The 12,641-nt window shown below is 56.5% G+C and overlaps 1 protein-coding gene across 12 annotated transcripts in view; it reads right to left on the bottom strand.

The window, feature by feature from the left end:
- DCTN1 (dynactin subunit 1) overlaps positions 1–12,641 on the bottom strand; it is a 103,543-nt gene that overhangs the window by 1,354 nt on the left and 89,548 nt on the right. For 8 of the 12 annotated variants that reach the window (XM_084855190.1, XM_084855193.1, XM_084855194.1 and 5 more), the window contains 17 exons: positions 12,324–12,428; positions 11,821–12,012; positions 10,639–10,755; positions 8,788–8,940; positions 7,715–7,875; positions 7,439–7,607; positions 6,700–6,768; positions 6,283–6,345; positions 6,028–6,177; positions 5,714–5,875; positions 4,809–4,940; positions 4,361–4,489; positions 3,879–4,021; positions 3,202–3,368; positions 1,154–1,287; positions 457–646; positions 294–370 (listed from right to left, as the gene is read on the bottom strand). In XM_084855190.1, coding sequence (XP_084711316.1) covers positions 294–370; positions 457–646; positions 1,154–1,287; positions 3,202–3,368; positions 3,879–4,021; positions 4,361–4,489; positions 4,809–4,940; positions 5,714–5,875; positions 6,028–6,177; positions 6,283–6,345; positions 6,700–6,768; positions 7,439–7,607; positions 7,715–7,875; positions 8,788–8,940; positions 10,639–10,755; positions 11,821–12,012; positions 12,324–12,428 — 2,313 coding nt within the window. The remainder of the gene's footprint in view (positions 1–293; positions 371–456; positions 647–1,153; positions 1,288–3,201; positions 3,369–3,878; positions 4,022–4,360; positions 4,490–4,808; positions 4,941–5,713; positions 5,876–6,027; positions 6,178–6,282; positions 6,346–6,699; positions 6,769–7,438; positions 7,608–7,714; positions 7,876–8,787; positions 8,941–10,638; positions 10,756–11,820; positions 12,013–12,323; positions 12,429–12,641) is intronic. The other 4 variants (XM_084855191.1, XM_084855195.1, XM_084855186.1 and 1 more) reach the window with 1 other exon arrangement.

The raw sequence follows: 12,641 nt of genomic DNA, 5'->3' as shown, positions 1-12,641 counted from the left end.
CTGGAACTGCCCCCACATGCAGCAGGCCGGGATCAGCTATGTTAGGCGGCTATATTATTCCCCTCCCCTCTGTGATCAACCCCAACCTGAAAAATGATTCCCATACCTTCCCACTTGCAGGGAGGAGGCTCTGAGCAGCTCACTGCCAGAGGGGAGAGAGGGAAGCCACTCAGAGCGTGCCACCTGTCAGCCACAGGTCATGTTCAGGCCGGCCAGTGCTGCCTCTGCTGCTGCCTGCTGCAGGGGGCTGTTTGCAGAACAGAGAGCAGCCAGAGGCCTCCCTCCAGGATTACCTTCAGTTTATCAATGGCTTCACTCAGCGATTTCAGACGAGCTGTTTGCTCAAGGAGCTGGGCTGTTGGGCTGGCTGCTGCAGGGGGAAGGGCAGAGCAGTGAGAGACTGAAGGGAAAGGCATAGCTGCCCTGCCCTCTCCTCCCAGCCCTCACCAGGCACACCTGTCCTTTGCCGCGTGAGGTCCACCACCTTGGCATTTGCACTCATCTGGTAAAGGGTCTCCAGCAGCTGGCTCGTCTGGCGGTACAGGGAGCTGGAGACCACCTCCTCCCCTTGCCTGTCCTTAGGGAGCGAGAGCTTGGGAATGTGCAGTGGCGCCAGCGATGCCAACTCCCTCCTCATCTGAGCTCCCTGGAGAGGGCAGTAGAAGCAGGTCACAGGCTACACTCCACCAAAAACAGTGGGCACAGCCAACCCTGGGCTGCTCAGGGCAGTTTACGGTGCCCCCCACCCAAGGCAAACGCTAGAATTCTCCACCCCAAGCCCTTCCTGTCCTTCCCTCCAAGGACAAAGAGGGACGCATCTTGAAGGGAGGAATACACAGTCATGTACTGAAAGGAAAATGGAGCAACGGGGTGTGTGTGTGTGAGAGAGAGGGAGGGAGGGAGATGGGAGATCAGAGTTGGAGGGGCTTTTCAATGGGACCTTCATGGAGCTTCTGTGGAACAGGAATGCTGTGAAAGGAGGGAAAGTTCCCAAGAATTGCATGTTTCCATTTTAGAGGGATCAGTCTCGGAGATCCTGCTCTCCTCTCTACACTGCCCCAAGCCTAACTGGAGGCCTCCTTCTGCACCAGGGAATGCTGAACTGGTGTTGCAAACTGTCTCTGGGGAAAGCCCCCCACCCCTCACCCCTCACCTGGAGTCGGTTGTTCTCATTTTTGAGATGCTTGATGGACAGCTGCATAGCATCAATCTGCTGGAGGAGGAGCGGGGAGTCCTTCACCTGCACAGGGCCTGAACCGCCCATCATTACCTGGCCCGCACCCATACCTGCAAAGGAGGCCAAGGAGAAAGGACAATGCCATCAGAAGAGGGGGCCTTCCTGAAGATGCTCAGATGCAGCACACAGCTGGATTGCTCCACAAGGATGTGACAAGAGGACCTTCCCATCTGCTCTGGCATAGGTGGGCTGTGCAGACAGTCCACCAAGGGTCTGTGGAAGAGGAATCTGCCCGTGCCAAAGCACAGCAAGCTGGAAAAGCCCTCAGCTGAGCCCTGGAGAAGGAAGGAGAAGTCTGACATGCACACATGCAGCAAGAGACTGAGCACTGCAGAGGTCACTGCTTCATGCAAAGGCATACCAGAAACCTTCAGAAATGGGCCCCGAATCGTGCATGTGGACCCAAATACAGCTCTTCATCCTTTGTTTGGTGCCCACCCACCGCGCTTTCCTGTAGCTATTCCCAAGTCGTGGCTGTCCCTCTTGCCGGAGCCCTTGTGGTCCCAATCCAACATTTGGTAAGGTAAGGATGGGGAACACTTCCAGGAGAGGACTGGGAGATTGGAGCAAGGGCCACCTCACCCGCTCCCATCAGTTCTCCCCTACAAATCCCTCTTTAAGGCCATCTCCTGCCAGCCAGAGAGTGGGAGTTGTTAAAAATGTCAAAGGGGGAGGATATGGTGAGCCGGGAGAGGTAAGTACTCCTCCCTCCTCTTCATCTCTTCCAAGCCCCCCTTCCTGTGATCGTGGCATTGGAACCACATTTGCCATGGTAACGCCAGCAGCTTGCATTCCTTCTTGTGGCTGTAACCCCCCCACTTCTTTTGCATGAGAAGCCAGGTCATGCTAGGGCAACCCCAGCAGTCTACACAAGCTCCCCTCTGTTCCCAAAGACCCTCTTGCCACCTCCCCGGCCTCCACCTCCTCAGTTAGTGGGCAATGCATGGCCCCAGGGTGACCCGGGCACTTCAGGCTGGGGCATGCCACTGTACCTCTCTGCTGTTCTTCTGCAGGGGAAGCATGGAAGAGATAAGAAGGAGCAGAATTAGAAGGTGGTCTCACAGGCAGGACAGGAGCAGCAGCAGCTCCCCTTGGGTTTGGTGCCTGAGTTCTTTTGGGTATAACATGGCAAGCCCTGCTCCTGTGAGCCACAGAGGCCACTTGACAGGGAGGCAGGCAGGCAGGGCATGGCATGGCAAACATGGGCCCCCCAATGGAGCTGGTCCTTCTAGAGCAGGAGTGGGCAACTTTGAGAGGTCTGGGGGCCATTTTTGCCACATGGACACCTCCACCCTGTGGGCCTGAGTATGTGCCCCCCCCAAGAGCGAAATCACTGGTTCCTCACTGAAATTTGGCAGCAAACTGCTCTGTAGTGCTGAGAGGCGCTCTTTGGAGTGGTTACCAACTAAATTTAACCCTTTGGGCACTCTGTAGTGGCTAAAGAGTGCCAAATGGGCAAATTTGGCTTGTAAACTCTCTTCCACCACCCTGCAGCTGTGCTGGACCAGAGAAAGAGAAGGAGATGCTTGTCTGGAAATGGGGGAAGGAAAAAACAATTGGCAACCTCCGTCCAGTATCTGTCCTCTGGACCCCCTTCCATGGGCAAGAGCCCTTTAATGTACCATTCTGCGGCCCAACAGCTACCAGAGGAACCAGCTGCTCATTCCTTCCTCAGCATGCTGCTCCTGTAGGGCAACCCTGTGCTTGTTACTCCAGCTTGAGCTTGAGCCAAGTCCCCTCCCGAGTGGCTGAATGCACAGAACAGCCATCCCAATGGAGGGCCATGTCACGGGCTCCCGTGGAGGGGCCGGCCTGACTCTAGAAGGCTCCCCTTCCCATGTGGGGTCTGGGGGCTTCTCTGGAGCTGCAGGCCAACCCAGAGCCAGGGCCAAGCCTGGGAATTTGCTTCCCCCATTGTCCAGTGCACAGAGCAGCATGCAGAGTCCACCAGAGCCAGGAATCACCTCCCGTAATGCCGGAGATGACTGAAGCGATGCCTGATGGCGGGGCTCCACGCAGCCCCTCGATGGTGCGCTTGGACTGGCTGCTGAGTCGCTGCTTCAGCTCCAGTTTCTCCGACTCCAGCTGGTCAATGTCCGCTTGGAGGGCATCCATCGTCTCCTCAAACTCCCTGTGTGAGTAACGAGAGAGAGTCCAGCCAGCATCCAGCTGGTGCCTCCGGAGACACACAGCCCTTCAGCTGCCAGGGCCAGCCTGCTCCGGCCCAGCATGGCTCTTCCCTAGGGCACCAGTTCTTGGGCGCCTGCTGGCTAGGTAGGCCGTTAGTGTGCAGAAGGCTCCCATAAAAGGCTCAGCTGTGGCCTGCAGGAACAGGCAGCCTGGCTGAAAACGAGAATGGAGGACGGGGACGACCTGAAATGGTCTGGAAATTTCTCTCTTATCTAATGGGCTACAGACTTCCTATTCCACAAAGTGACAGCCAAGATTCCCATAATGCCAAGTGCTGTGCCAGGCAACAGATTCTGTCCTGGTGCCCAAACGCAACCCTGACCACATCTGGCAGCAGCACACTCCAATCTGGGTCTAGGCAGCCTCTGGGGAAAATAAGAGGACGCGAATTTGGCACAGAAGATCCCAGGCGGTGTCCCCCATATCCAGGAAACGTCAGAGGACAGCTTACTTCTCTTTCTTCCTCAGCAGAGCTTGGGTCTCATCCAGCTTGGTCTGGATCTTCTCCACCCGGTCATCCGCATCCTTGGAGGAGCTGTCCAGCTTCTTCTCCAGGAGGCTGAGGCGCACGTTAGCCTCACTCAGCTCCTCGCCCTGGAGAGCAGGTGAGAACAAGGGCTGTGAGGCCTCTGGCAGAGGAGCGCCCCCAGGAAGGGCGCCACAGCCAGCCAGAGCTCTCCACTGGGGTGCCAGCCACAGAGGCGTCTGGCAGCAGGGTTGTGACCAGCTGCCACCATGTCCTAGAGCAGGCCGGGAAGTGGCCCCTGCAAGACAGAGTAACAAGAAAGCACTTGCCCGGTGGCGGCACCTTTCCAGCACAATCACTTTCTTGGGTGAGGACAGGAGAGGCCACCGCCAGCTTGGGAGCTCTGGAGAGATCCATAAGGACAGCAGGGGCAAGCAGGCAAGTCTGCCGGGGGGGGGGGGGGTCACCTTGATTTTGAGGGACTTCTTGAGCTCCTTGATGACGGTCTCCCGATCCTCCAGCTTGAGCCCCAGACCCTCAGCATCTGTGATCTCGGCTCGCAATGCAGCTGCTCGCAGATCCACTGGTGGAGGGGGCTGCAAGAAGAATCAACACCACTCGCTCAGACATTCAACAGGCTCTGGGGGATGTCTCGAGATGACGAGCCCCCCAGCCCATCACAATCCTGGGGGCAAAGCCCTGCCTGCATTCCTCCTCAGGCTCTTACAATGCCAGGACGTCTGTCCTTTCTACTGGCATGAAGGAGGGGAGGCTGTTGCCGGGGAATGTGCAGCAACCCCACAAGCGCCTGGCCCCCCTTCCCTCTGCCCCACAGCAAGTGGGCTGGTCTGCAAGTGCTTGGCTCATGGGCTATGTTGCTCCCACTGTGCCCCTCCCAGCGCCTGGCAGGCTCACCTTGCTCTGGGGTTTGTCCGCATCGTACTCGCCCTCCTGCATGGCCGTGGCCATCTTGTTCATGGTGGCGATGAGGATGCTGCAGGACTGGCGCAGGCACTCATGGGGGTTGATGCCTGGCATGCCGTAAATCTGAAAAGGAATCAGGCTGGTCCAGGGGGTGCCAGGAGGCCTTGCACAATACCGCTAGTCCCCGACGGGGAACAACAGTTCTGCAGCGAGCTCCTCCCCATCCTGAGCGGGCACAGCTGCCGCGGAAGAGGGAGGTGGCAGCCCAAGCCTCAGCAGTTCACAGGCGGCCTGGGGAGCACAGGGCCTGCCGGGCTTGCCCCTGGCCTGCCTTGGCAGCAGCAGGTGCTGCAAAATCCCTAAACTGAGCAGGCACAAAGTGAGGTGGTGCTAAGGCCCCCAATGGCTCCACCTTTAGCCACAGGTGCCCAGCCAAGCCCAGTCCCTCTGATGCTACTGACACACCTCTCCACTTGTGGGTACAGCCAGGGCCGCCCACCTGCACCAGCAAGCCAAGCAGCAATATCTGTGGAGCACCCATGAAGCAGGGCTGTGCAGGCCAGAATGCATCCCAACAGCAGCACTCTCTGTGACACCACAGGGGAACCTGAGGCACAAGCCTAAGAACTGCAAAGGGCCACCACCTGGGGCCAGCTCCGCACGCTGCTACATTCTAGCACCGCCTCTGTCCCGAGGCAGTGAGTTCCACAGTGTCACAATACGTTGTCAATGAAGTTCTCATCCTGTGATCTGTGCCCTTGCACCGAACATCCCAGGCAACAGGAATGCCAGCCCCTGGACAAGAGATTCTGATCCCTGTCAGTAACTGCAAGGTCAGGGAAAGGAAGGCAGCGACCCTAGATCAATTTGCTCTGAAGGAAGCAGAACTTCCTTACCTGCTCACTGGCCTTGAAAGCCAGGTCTTCCAATTTCACAGCCTGGAGGCCCTCATTCTCAGTCAGCGGGGCAATCATCTGAGCCCCTGCCGCTGCCACCTCTTGCAGCACGGCCACCACCCACGTCAGGTGCTTGCGGCAATCCAACAGCGTGTCTGCGACCTGCACGATAAGAGAACACGGGCCAGGATCAAGCTGAGGCAAGTGATGCTGGATGCTCAGTAGCTGCAGGTGGCTCTTTGCCGGAAAGGGAGTACTCCATGCCTGTGGCGTGGATGGGGGCTCCTGTGCCAGTGCTGGGCCAAGCCCCTCACCTGCTGTCCAAAGCCAAGTGCTGCAGGAATGCCAGGGGCATCCGTGCCAGGCATGCGGCGCCTGATTTTCTTGCAGAACTGCCGGATGTCACTGCACGAAGTCTCCAGGTCCTTCAGGAGAATGGCCAAGTCGGACGCCTCCTGCCCTGTCTGCAAGCGTGAAAGGCGAAGTCAGCCACCCGAGGCTGGATCCCCAGCTGGCATGAACAGCCTCCCAAGGTGGGCATTACACCGGCTGGCTGCCCTTGCGCTCACCTGCAGGAAGGACCGCAGTCTGCCCACTTCCACACTCATGCAGTCCAGGGCACTCTGGGTGAACTGCAAGCAAGCACAAGCACTGTCAGCACGGGCACCGAGAGGGCACCACAGGCCTTGCGCAGGCAGGGCTCAGGCAGTGCTGATGCTGGAGAGGGTCTAGGTCCTGGCCTTGTGAACGTTCCTTGCTCTTCTCTCCCTATGAGGGCCTTGCAAGGTCCTTGTCTGCCCTCTTGCACCTTCTTCTTCAGGACTGGCCTGGGGAAACTGGGGACAGCCCATGCCAGCTGAACACCCATCCCTTCTCTGTCTGTCCCAGGCGGATGAAAAGCAGCGATCAGCTCCAGACTGTGAGGGGATGAGGGCCCGACGATGGCCAGGAAGGCAGTCTGGGTCTGCAGAGCAGCTCCCCCTCACCTTGATGTGATCAGCCAGCTGCATGGTGCAGTCCTCTGCTTGGTCAGCCAGGTGGATGCTGTACAGGTGCTGGAAGGGGGAGAAAAAGAAGGGGGGAGGGGGAGGAGGAAGAGGGGCAGCGGAATGAAGAGAAGGCCTCTGCTCATGACGATTAGGTGGCTTTCCACCCACAGCAGCCCAAGCCACGAGTGGGCACTGGAAGGCCTTGCTCAGTTCATGTGCCAGCCAGCCTCGCCCTTCATGGAGCTGGTCGTCACCAGGAGGCTGGCAGGAAATACAAGTGGGTGCTCCTAGAACAGGAACATGAAGGGCCCCCAGGCCTGACTCCTTTAACAAGCAGACTGAGAACTGGGTCTGGGCAGCTTGCATATATGCAAGAGCAGGAGCTGCGCTGTGGCATCAGGCTTCCCCCATCGATATGGCACAGCCCAGTGCTCACATGCGTGCGTGGGACCGTCTGTGATGGCCTCCTGAGCTACTGTTTCTAGAAGGCTATGGGCTGAGGGGCATGCTATGGCAACAGCTGGGTGGGGTGGAGCCAGGGGGCGAGGCTCTAGGGCCTCATCAAGGCCCCCCCTCCTGCGCGCGCGCGCGCGCACACACACACACACACACACACACACACAATCAATTGGAGCACTGGCACGAGCTGTACCGGCTTCCCTGACTGTGGTCTCCGGGTGGTTGGGAGGTCTGCCACGAGCACACGGCCCTTCCCAGGCAGCCCTTGTCCGCTCACCTGATAGTACTTGATGGCTTTGGTCAACGGCTCTACATTGACTGTCTCATCCAGCTGGTCCTTGTGCAGCAGCTCGATCAGGAAGTCCAGGGATCTCTCGTGCACGCTCATCTCGGGGTAAAGGGTTCCCACCTTCTTGTAGATGTCCACGTTGCACTTGCTCAAGGCCCTGGGTGGAGGGAGTAGGAGTGGTGGAAGCACAAGCTGCCAGGCCAGCGTCCCACGCCCACGGACCCTTTCAGGGCCCCCCGGGAGCCCACTGCCACAAGTACTCACTGCTCATATTTGTGCAGCGTCGCTTGCAGCAGGAGGAGGGAATACACCAGCCCGGCGGCAAAGCTCAGCTGCTCCCCTGGCGCCCCCCGCAGGCCAGCTCGCTCTGCACAGCTCTCGTTCAGCTCAAATTTCTCCTGGGCCTGCTTGCTGATCAGTTCAGCCTGTTCCAGAAGGGAAGGAGCTGTCAGCGGCTCAGCACACCACCCACCCCACTGCGCTGACCCAGTACCCAAATTGGCCTGACCCCAACATTTCTGCTGCTGCTGCCCTAAAGCAGACTACGAACAGGGAGCATCTTCTGCACCAGGCCACAGGCAGAGGCGGCCCGGAGAGCAGCACTCTGCATCCGGAGCCCCTGCAGCCGCCTGCGACTCTGTTTTCCTGTTGGCTTGAGTCCCGTGCGGTGAAGACCAGTCAGAGGCCACCCCGCTCTGTTTTACCAGGGCCAGGCAAGGCACCCGCCAAGGATATAAACTGTGACATCACTGCTCCAGCCAGCCCAAGACTCTCCTCTGACTGGCGTCAGCTCCCTGAGATCTGGAGGCCAGCTCTCATTCACAGAGCAGAGAGGACTGGGCACAGTGTGCTATCAGAGCCACTGGAAGCGTTTCGGAAAACCGGAAGCACATTGTTTGCTCAGCCAAATCTATTGGTTGGCTGGAGGCTTATTCATTGTCTCCCTGCAGCGAGGGCAACCAGTTGCCATGTTTGGAAAAGGCAGGAACCACCTTTCACAGAATTTGGGTGCTTGGGAATCTGGAATGCAGTATACCCAAGTAAGCTAGCATTGTAAGAATAAGGGGAAGAAGATTCAGTAACAGATTTATTAACACACTGAAATGTATTGGAACTTGAAGATTCTGGATTTTGTTCCATCATATATGTTATTGGGTTGGTAGAGTAAAAAAATAAACCTACAAAAATGGTTTAAGCTAAGGCAGTAAGTTTCAGACAATGCAAATTTGTCTGTAAGAAACGCATTATAATTTACTGTTTGAATGTTTTTGTGAACATTCTTCATCGGTTCAAAAAACATTTATAAACCAGGCATCCCCAACTGCTTGCCCGCCTACCTTGCATATGAGGCGCGGGATGAGCAAGAGCACGAGGAGGCAGTCGTGGTCTCCGCCGTGCCGCAGGAAGCTGTCTGGCATGAAGGCGGTGAGAAGGGAGACATGTCGATTGGCCTGGTGCACCTCCATCTGGCGCAGCTCCATCTCAATTGCCTGCGGGGTGTGCAGCGGCCAACTGAAGCTCAGGCATTTCCGACTCTCAGGGCTATTCTCAACACCACAGACTCACAAGGAATCTGCAGGCCCCGTGCGTGGGGTTGGGCAGGGTGGGAGGAGGCCCTGGCTGGACACCGGAGAGCAGGAACACCCCACCTCTCCCCAAAGGCTCAGCGGTGCTGCTCCTCCTCCTCTGTGGCTAGTGTCAGGTGATCACACTCCAAGATAGCTTCCCTTTGCCCTAGTGATACTTTTTAAACATGCACTCTAGATCTAGACCCCCCCACTTCCATCTCGTGCTGTAGATTCAACCGTCCTGGATCATGCAGACGGCAGGACACATCAAGAGAGAAAGCAGCGTGGCACAATCCCTTAAACCTGCTCAGGGCACTCTGTGGGGCCCTTGCAAAGCCTGACAGGAGATGGCAAGCAGCCTTCTCTTTCCCCATCCAAACCAGTGGGGTTCACATGGGGGCTAGAGCAGGGCATAGTTACAGGCCAGGGCTGCCATTTGCAGCATGTGCCTAATCTTGTGGAGCTGAGACGAAGAACCGATTCGTGCCCTGGCTTGCCATTTATGAGCAGTGTAAATACTCAAAAGAGAAACTCCCCATTAGTGTTATTAAGCAGCAGCAGCAACAACAAACAGGGATATCCCGTTAAATGTCATAGCAACACTTACACACTGACCTCAGTGGGACTTGCTTCTGACTGACTGACTGCACATGTGTGGGATTAGGCTGCAAGTGTCTCACTAATTAGCTATCCTAAACCTGTATTAACATACTTTACTGATATCCTGCTCCACACTAGTAGAATTTAACGGTGGTCAACTTGTGGCCTTCCAGACATCCTAGCCAGCATAGCCAATGATGAGGGATGAGGAGAGTTGTAGGCCAGAACATCTGGAGGGCCACAAGTACCCCCCCCCCCCGCAGTAAATAATGGGATGGGCCCAGGATTTGCCTTCCATGGAGGGCAGGGCTCTGCTCACGGAAGCTGCCTCTGCCCAATTTGGGGGGATCCCCTTTCCTCCCTCACACCACAGCCCATTCCGCTCAGCAGGGTCCCCCAAGCTTCTATATAGCATCTTCAAGTGGCTGGAGGGGCTGTGGCATGCGCACGCGCGTGGGTGTATGTGTGTGGAGGGGCTGGGGAAAGCTGCCTCTGCCAGCCCAGCTGCACGGGCTGAAATCTGGATCCAGCGCAACCTGTCTTTCAAAATACTAGCGTTACATTCAAGTTTACTTCTCTAACCAGAGCCGGGGTCTGGAAAATCCATAGCTTCTAGGTAAGAGCCATGCTGGAACAGACCACACAGTGGCCAACCAGATTTCCCAATGGGAAACCTAAAAGCAGGACACGAGTGAGGCCACCCCCTCCCACTTGTCTTCCCCAGCAACTGGTATACAGGGGCAGGCTGCCTCTGAGACTGGAGGGAGCACATTGCGATCAGGACTCCACCTTCTGAACTTTCACTCTGAGCTTCGCGGATAGCAGAAAATGGAAAGTTTTCATGAACTGAAACTGGCTGTAACTATTATTTAAAACACTGCTCCATTTCATTCATAATTCTGAAAGAAAATATTCCGTATGAGGGCTTTTCATCCCCCTGACTCCCCCCTTGGGCAAATTTCCCCACTTCCCCCACTCCACCGCCTTCCTTTCTGTACACACGTCTCCTGCTGACCATACCTTGGCATGAGCTTTTGTCTCAGCAAATTTAATCTTGAAGTCAAACATTTCAGGTGGAGGCTGCTGCTGCCTCTCCACCGATGCCTCTTGCTGGTTCATCAGCTCTCGGTTAACATCCTGGAACACAGACAGCAAACATCAGATATGCTCAACAGTGCCAAGTGAGGAGCAGAAGGAGAACCTGGCTCACAGGGGGACAAGGAGAAGGAAGGCAAATCCAGCATGTGCTTGGATAGGGGTGAGCTGGAACCTGTGTGTGTGTACGTGTAGGCATTTTGTGGTGCCAAGTCACCTGGCAAATGATGGGAGCGGGGGGAGGCTGGCAAAAGTACTGGCGGAGAGGGAGATAAGCATGCAGGACGAGAGACTGCGCTGCCAAACCAGCCCCCTTCCCCACTCACTGGCTGCATCCTCTATTTCTGCACCCTTTTTTCTTACGGAAGGCTCAAGGGGAACCAATGAACAGCGGGGGGGGGGGGGGGTCATCTGCTTGTTCAGCATAGTCCCCCACCTCTCTTGTCCAGTAACCGTTTCTTCCCTTGCTGTCTTACAGGAGAGGCAAAGTTTTTCTGATTGGTGAAGGAGGTGGGTGAGGCTATGGCCCTTGTGGCTGGCCTGTGTCTACTCAGCGCTAAAGTTATGTGCCAAAATCATCCAAATTCTTCAACCTGTGTAAATCAGACAAAGTGGCCTGTCTTTGCTTATTGCATCATTTGTTCTATGAAGGTGGCAAAGAACAATGCAGAGCTGGGTGCACTGAAAATCCTGCCCCCCCAGCTTAAAGGCAAGGAACTTGCTCTTAAAAAAATGCGGTGAAAGTTGAGATTCTTGGGATGATGGGTTTTGTTCCCAAGACCACCCCTTCTAGGACACCCCCCCCCCCCGAGAGTGACCGGGACAAGGGGGTGTTCTGCCACTCTGCCTCCCACCTTTGCAGCCATGATTCCCAAGCTGCAGAAGAGGTGGGGACGGAGCTGGGGGCCAAAGGGAGGCTCAGGATTGCACCCTGGCGCTCGCCCCTCTCTCATGCCCCTCCCCTAGTGAGCAAACCCTGCTACTCCAGGCCATTTCCACCAGAGACAGAATGGCCCAGCACTGCCCAAAGATGCCATCCTCTTCCAGTGCCAAGGCTCAGAGACCGCGCATGCATGAGCGCGCTTGGGGCTTGAAGCCCAGCAGCACCTGCAAGTGTGTGGTCAGCTCTCGGTATTTCTTGATGGTCTGCTGGTAGTCCGCCACCGTCTCTTGCGCTGCCTCCACATGCTTCTCTGCCTCACGGACTCGAGCAGCCGCCATGTCCAGCTGCTCCCGCAGCTCCAGCTCTGTCTCCCGGGCATTCTCCTGCAGCTCATCGTTCATCTCGTTCATGGCTTCCTGGAAGGGGCAAAGAAAAGCAGCCTTCAGAAACTCAGGGGTGGGCAGAGGATGTAACAGCAAGCAGTTTACACTTGAGGTGAACTGGTGCAGGCAGAGCTGCTCCGTGGATCAGGAAAATATCCTCCACATCAGAAGCAGCACAGGGCACCTGTCCCTCCAGCGATCATGGCCAGAAGGCAGATATGCCAGAGCCTGTGATCAGTCCACCTCCAGAAGCACTGAGGAGGCTTGTCAGGAGACTGCCAGGAGCAAGTCTGTCCCTCTCCACCGTGGCACACGGAGCTCCTTCTTCAGCCCATCACACTCACCAAGTCTCCCACTGTCTCCCGGAGCTCCCGGACCTTCTCCTCTAAATCCAGGTTCCTCTCAGTCAGGGTCTCTACCATCTCCTCAGCCCCCAGAGCAGCATCCACCTGGAAGAAACACACACGGGAACAAACGTTTAGCCCCCACTTCAAACAAGCTGGGTTCAGGTGGTTTTATCTATAAAACTATAAAGCTGCAGCCTCCATATCCCAGCAACTGGGCAACAGGGCAGAGACAGTCCATCTCTGGAAACCAAGACAGAGCCTCTGGCTATCATCCCATGGCATGCAGTCACTTCATCTGCAGGCAAGCAAAAATGG

The sequence above is a fragment of the Heloderma suspectum genome, chromosome 5 (assembly GCF_057233095.1).
Source record: "Heloderma suspectum isolate Gila_16-S chromosome 5, 16-S_ref, whole genome shotgun sequence".
Classification (NCBI taxonomy): domain Eukaryota; kingdom Metazoa; phylum Chordata; class Lepidosauria; order Squamata; family Helodermatidae; genus Heloderma; species Heloderma suspectum.
This window is presented reverse-complemented; position numbering and strand designations above follow the sequence as displayed.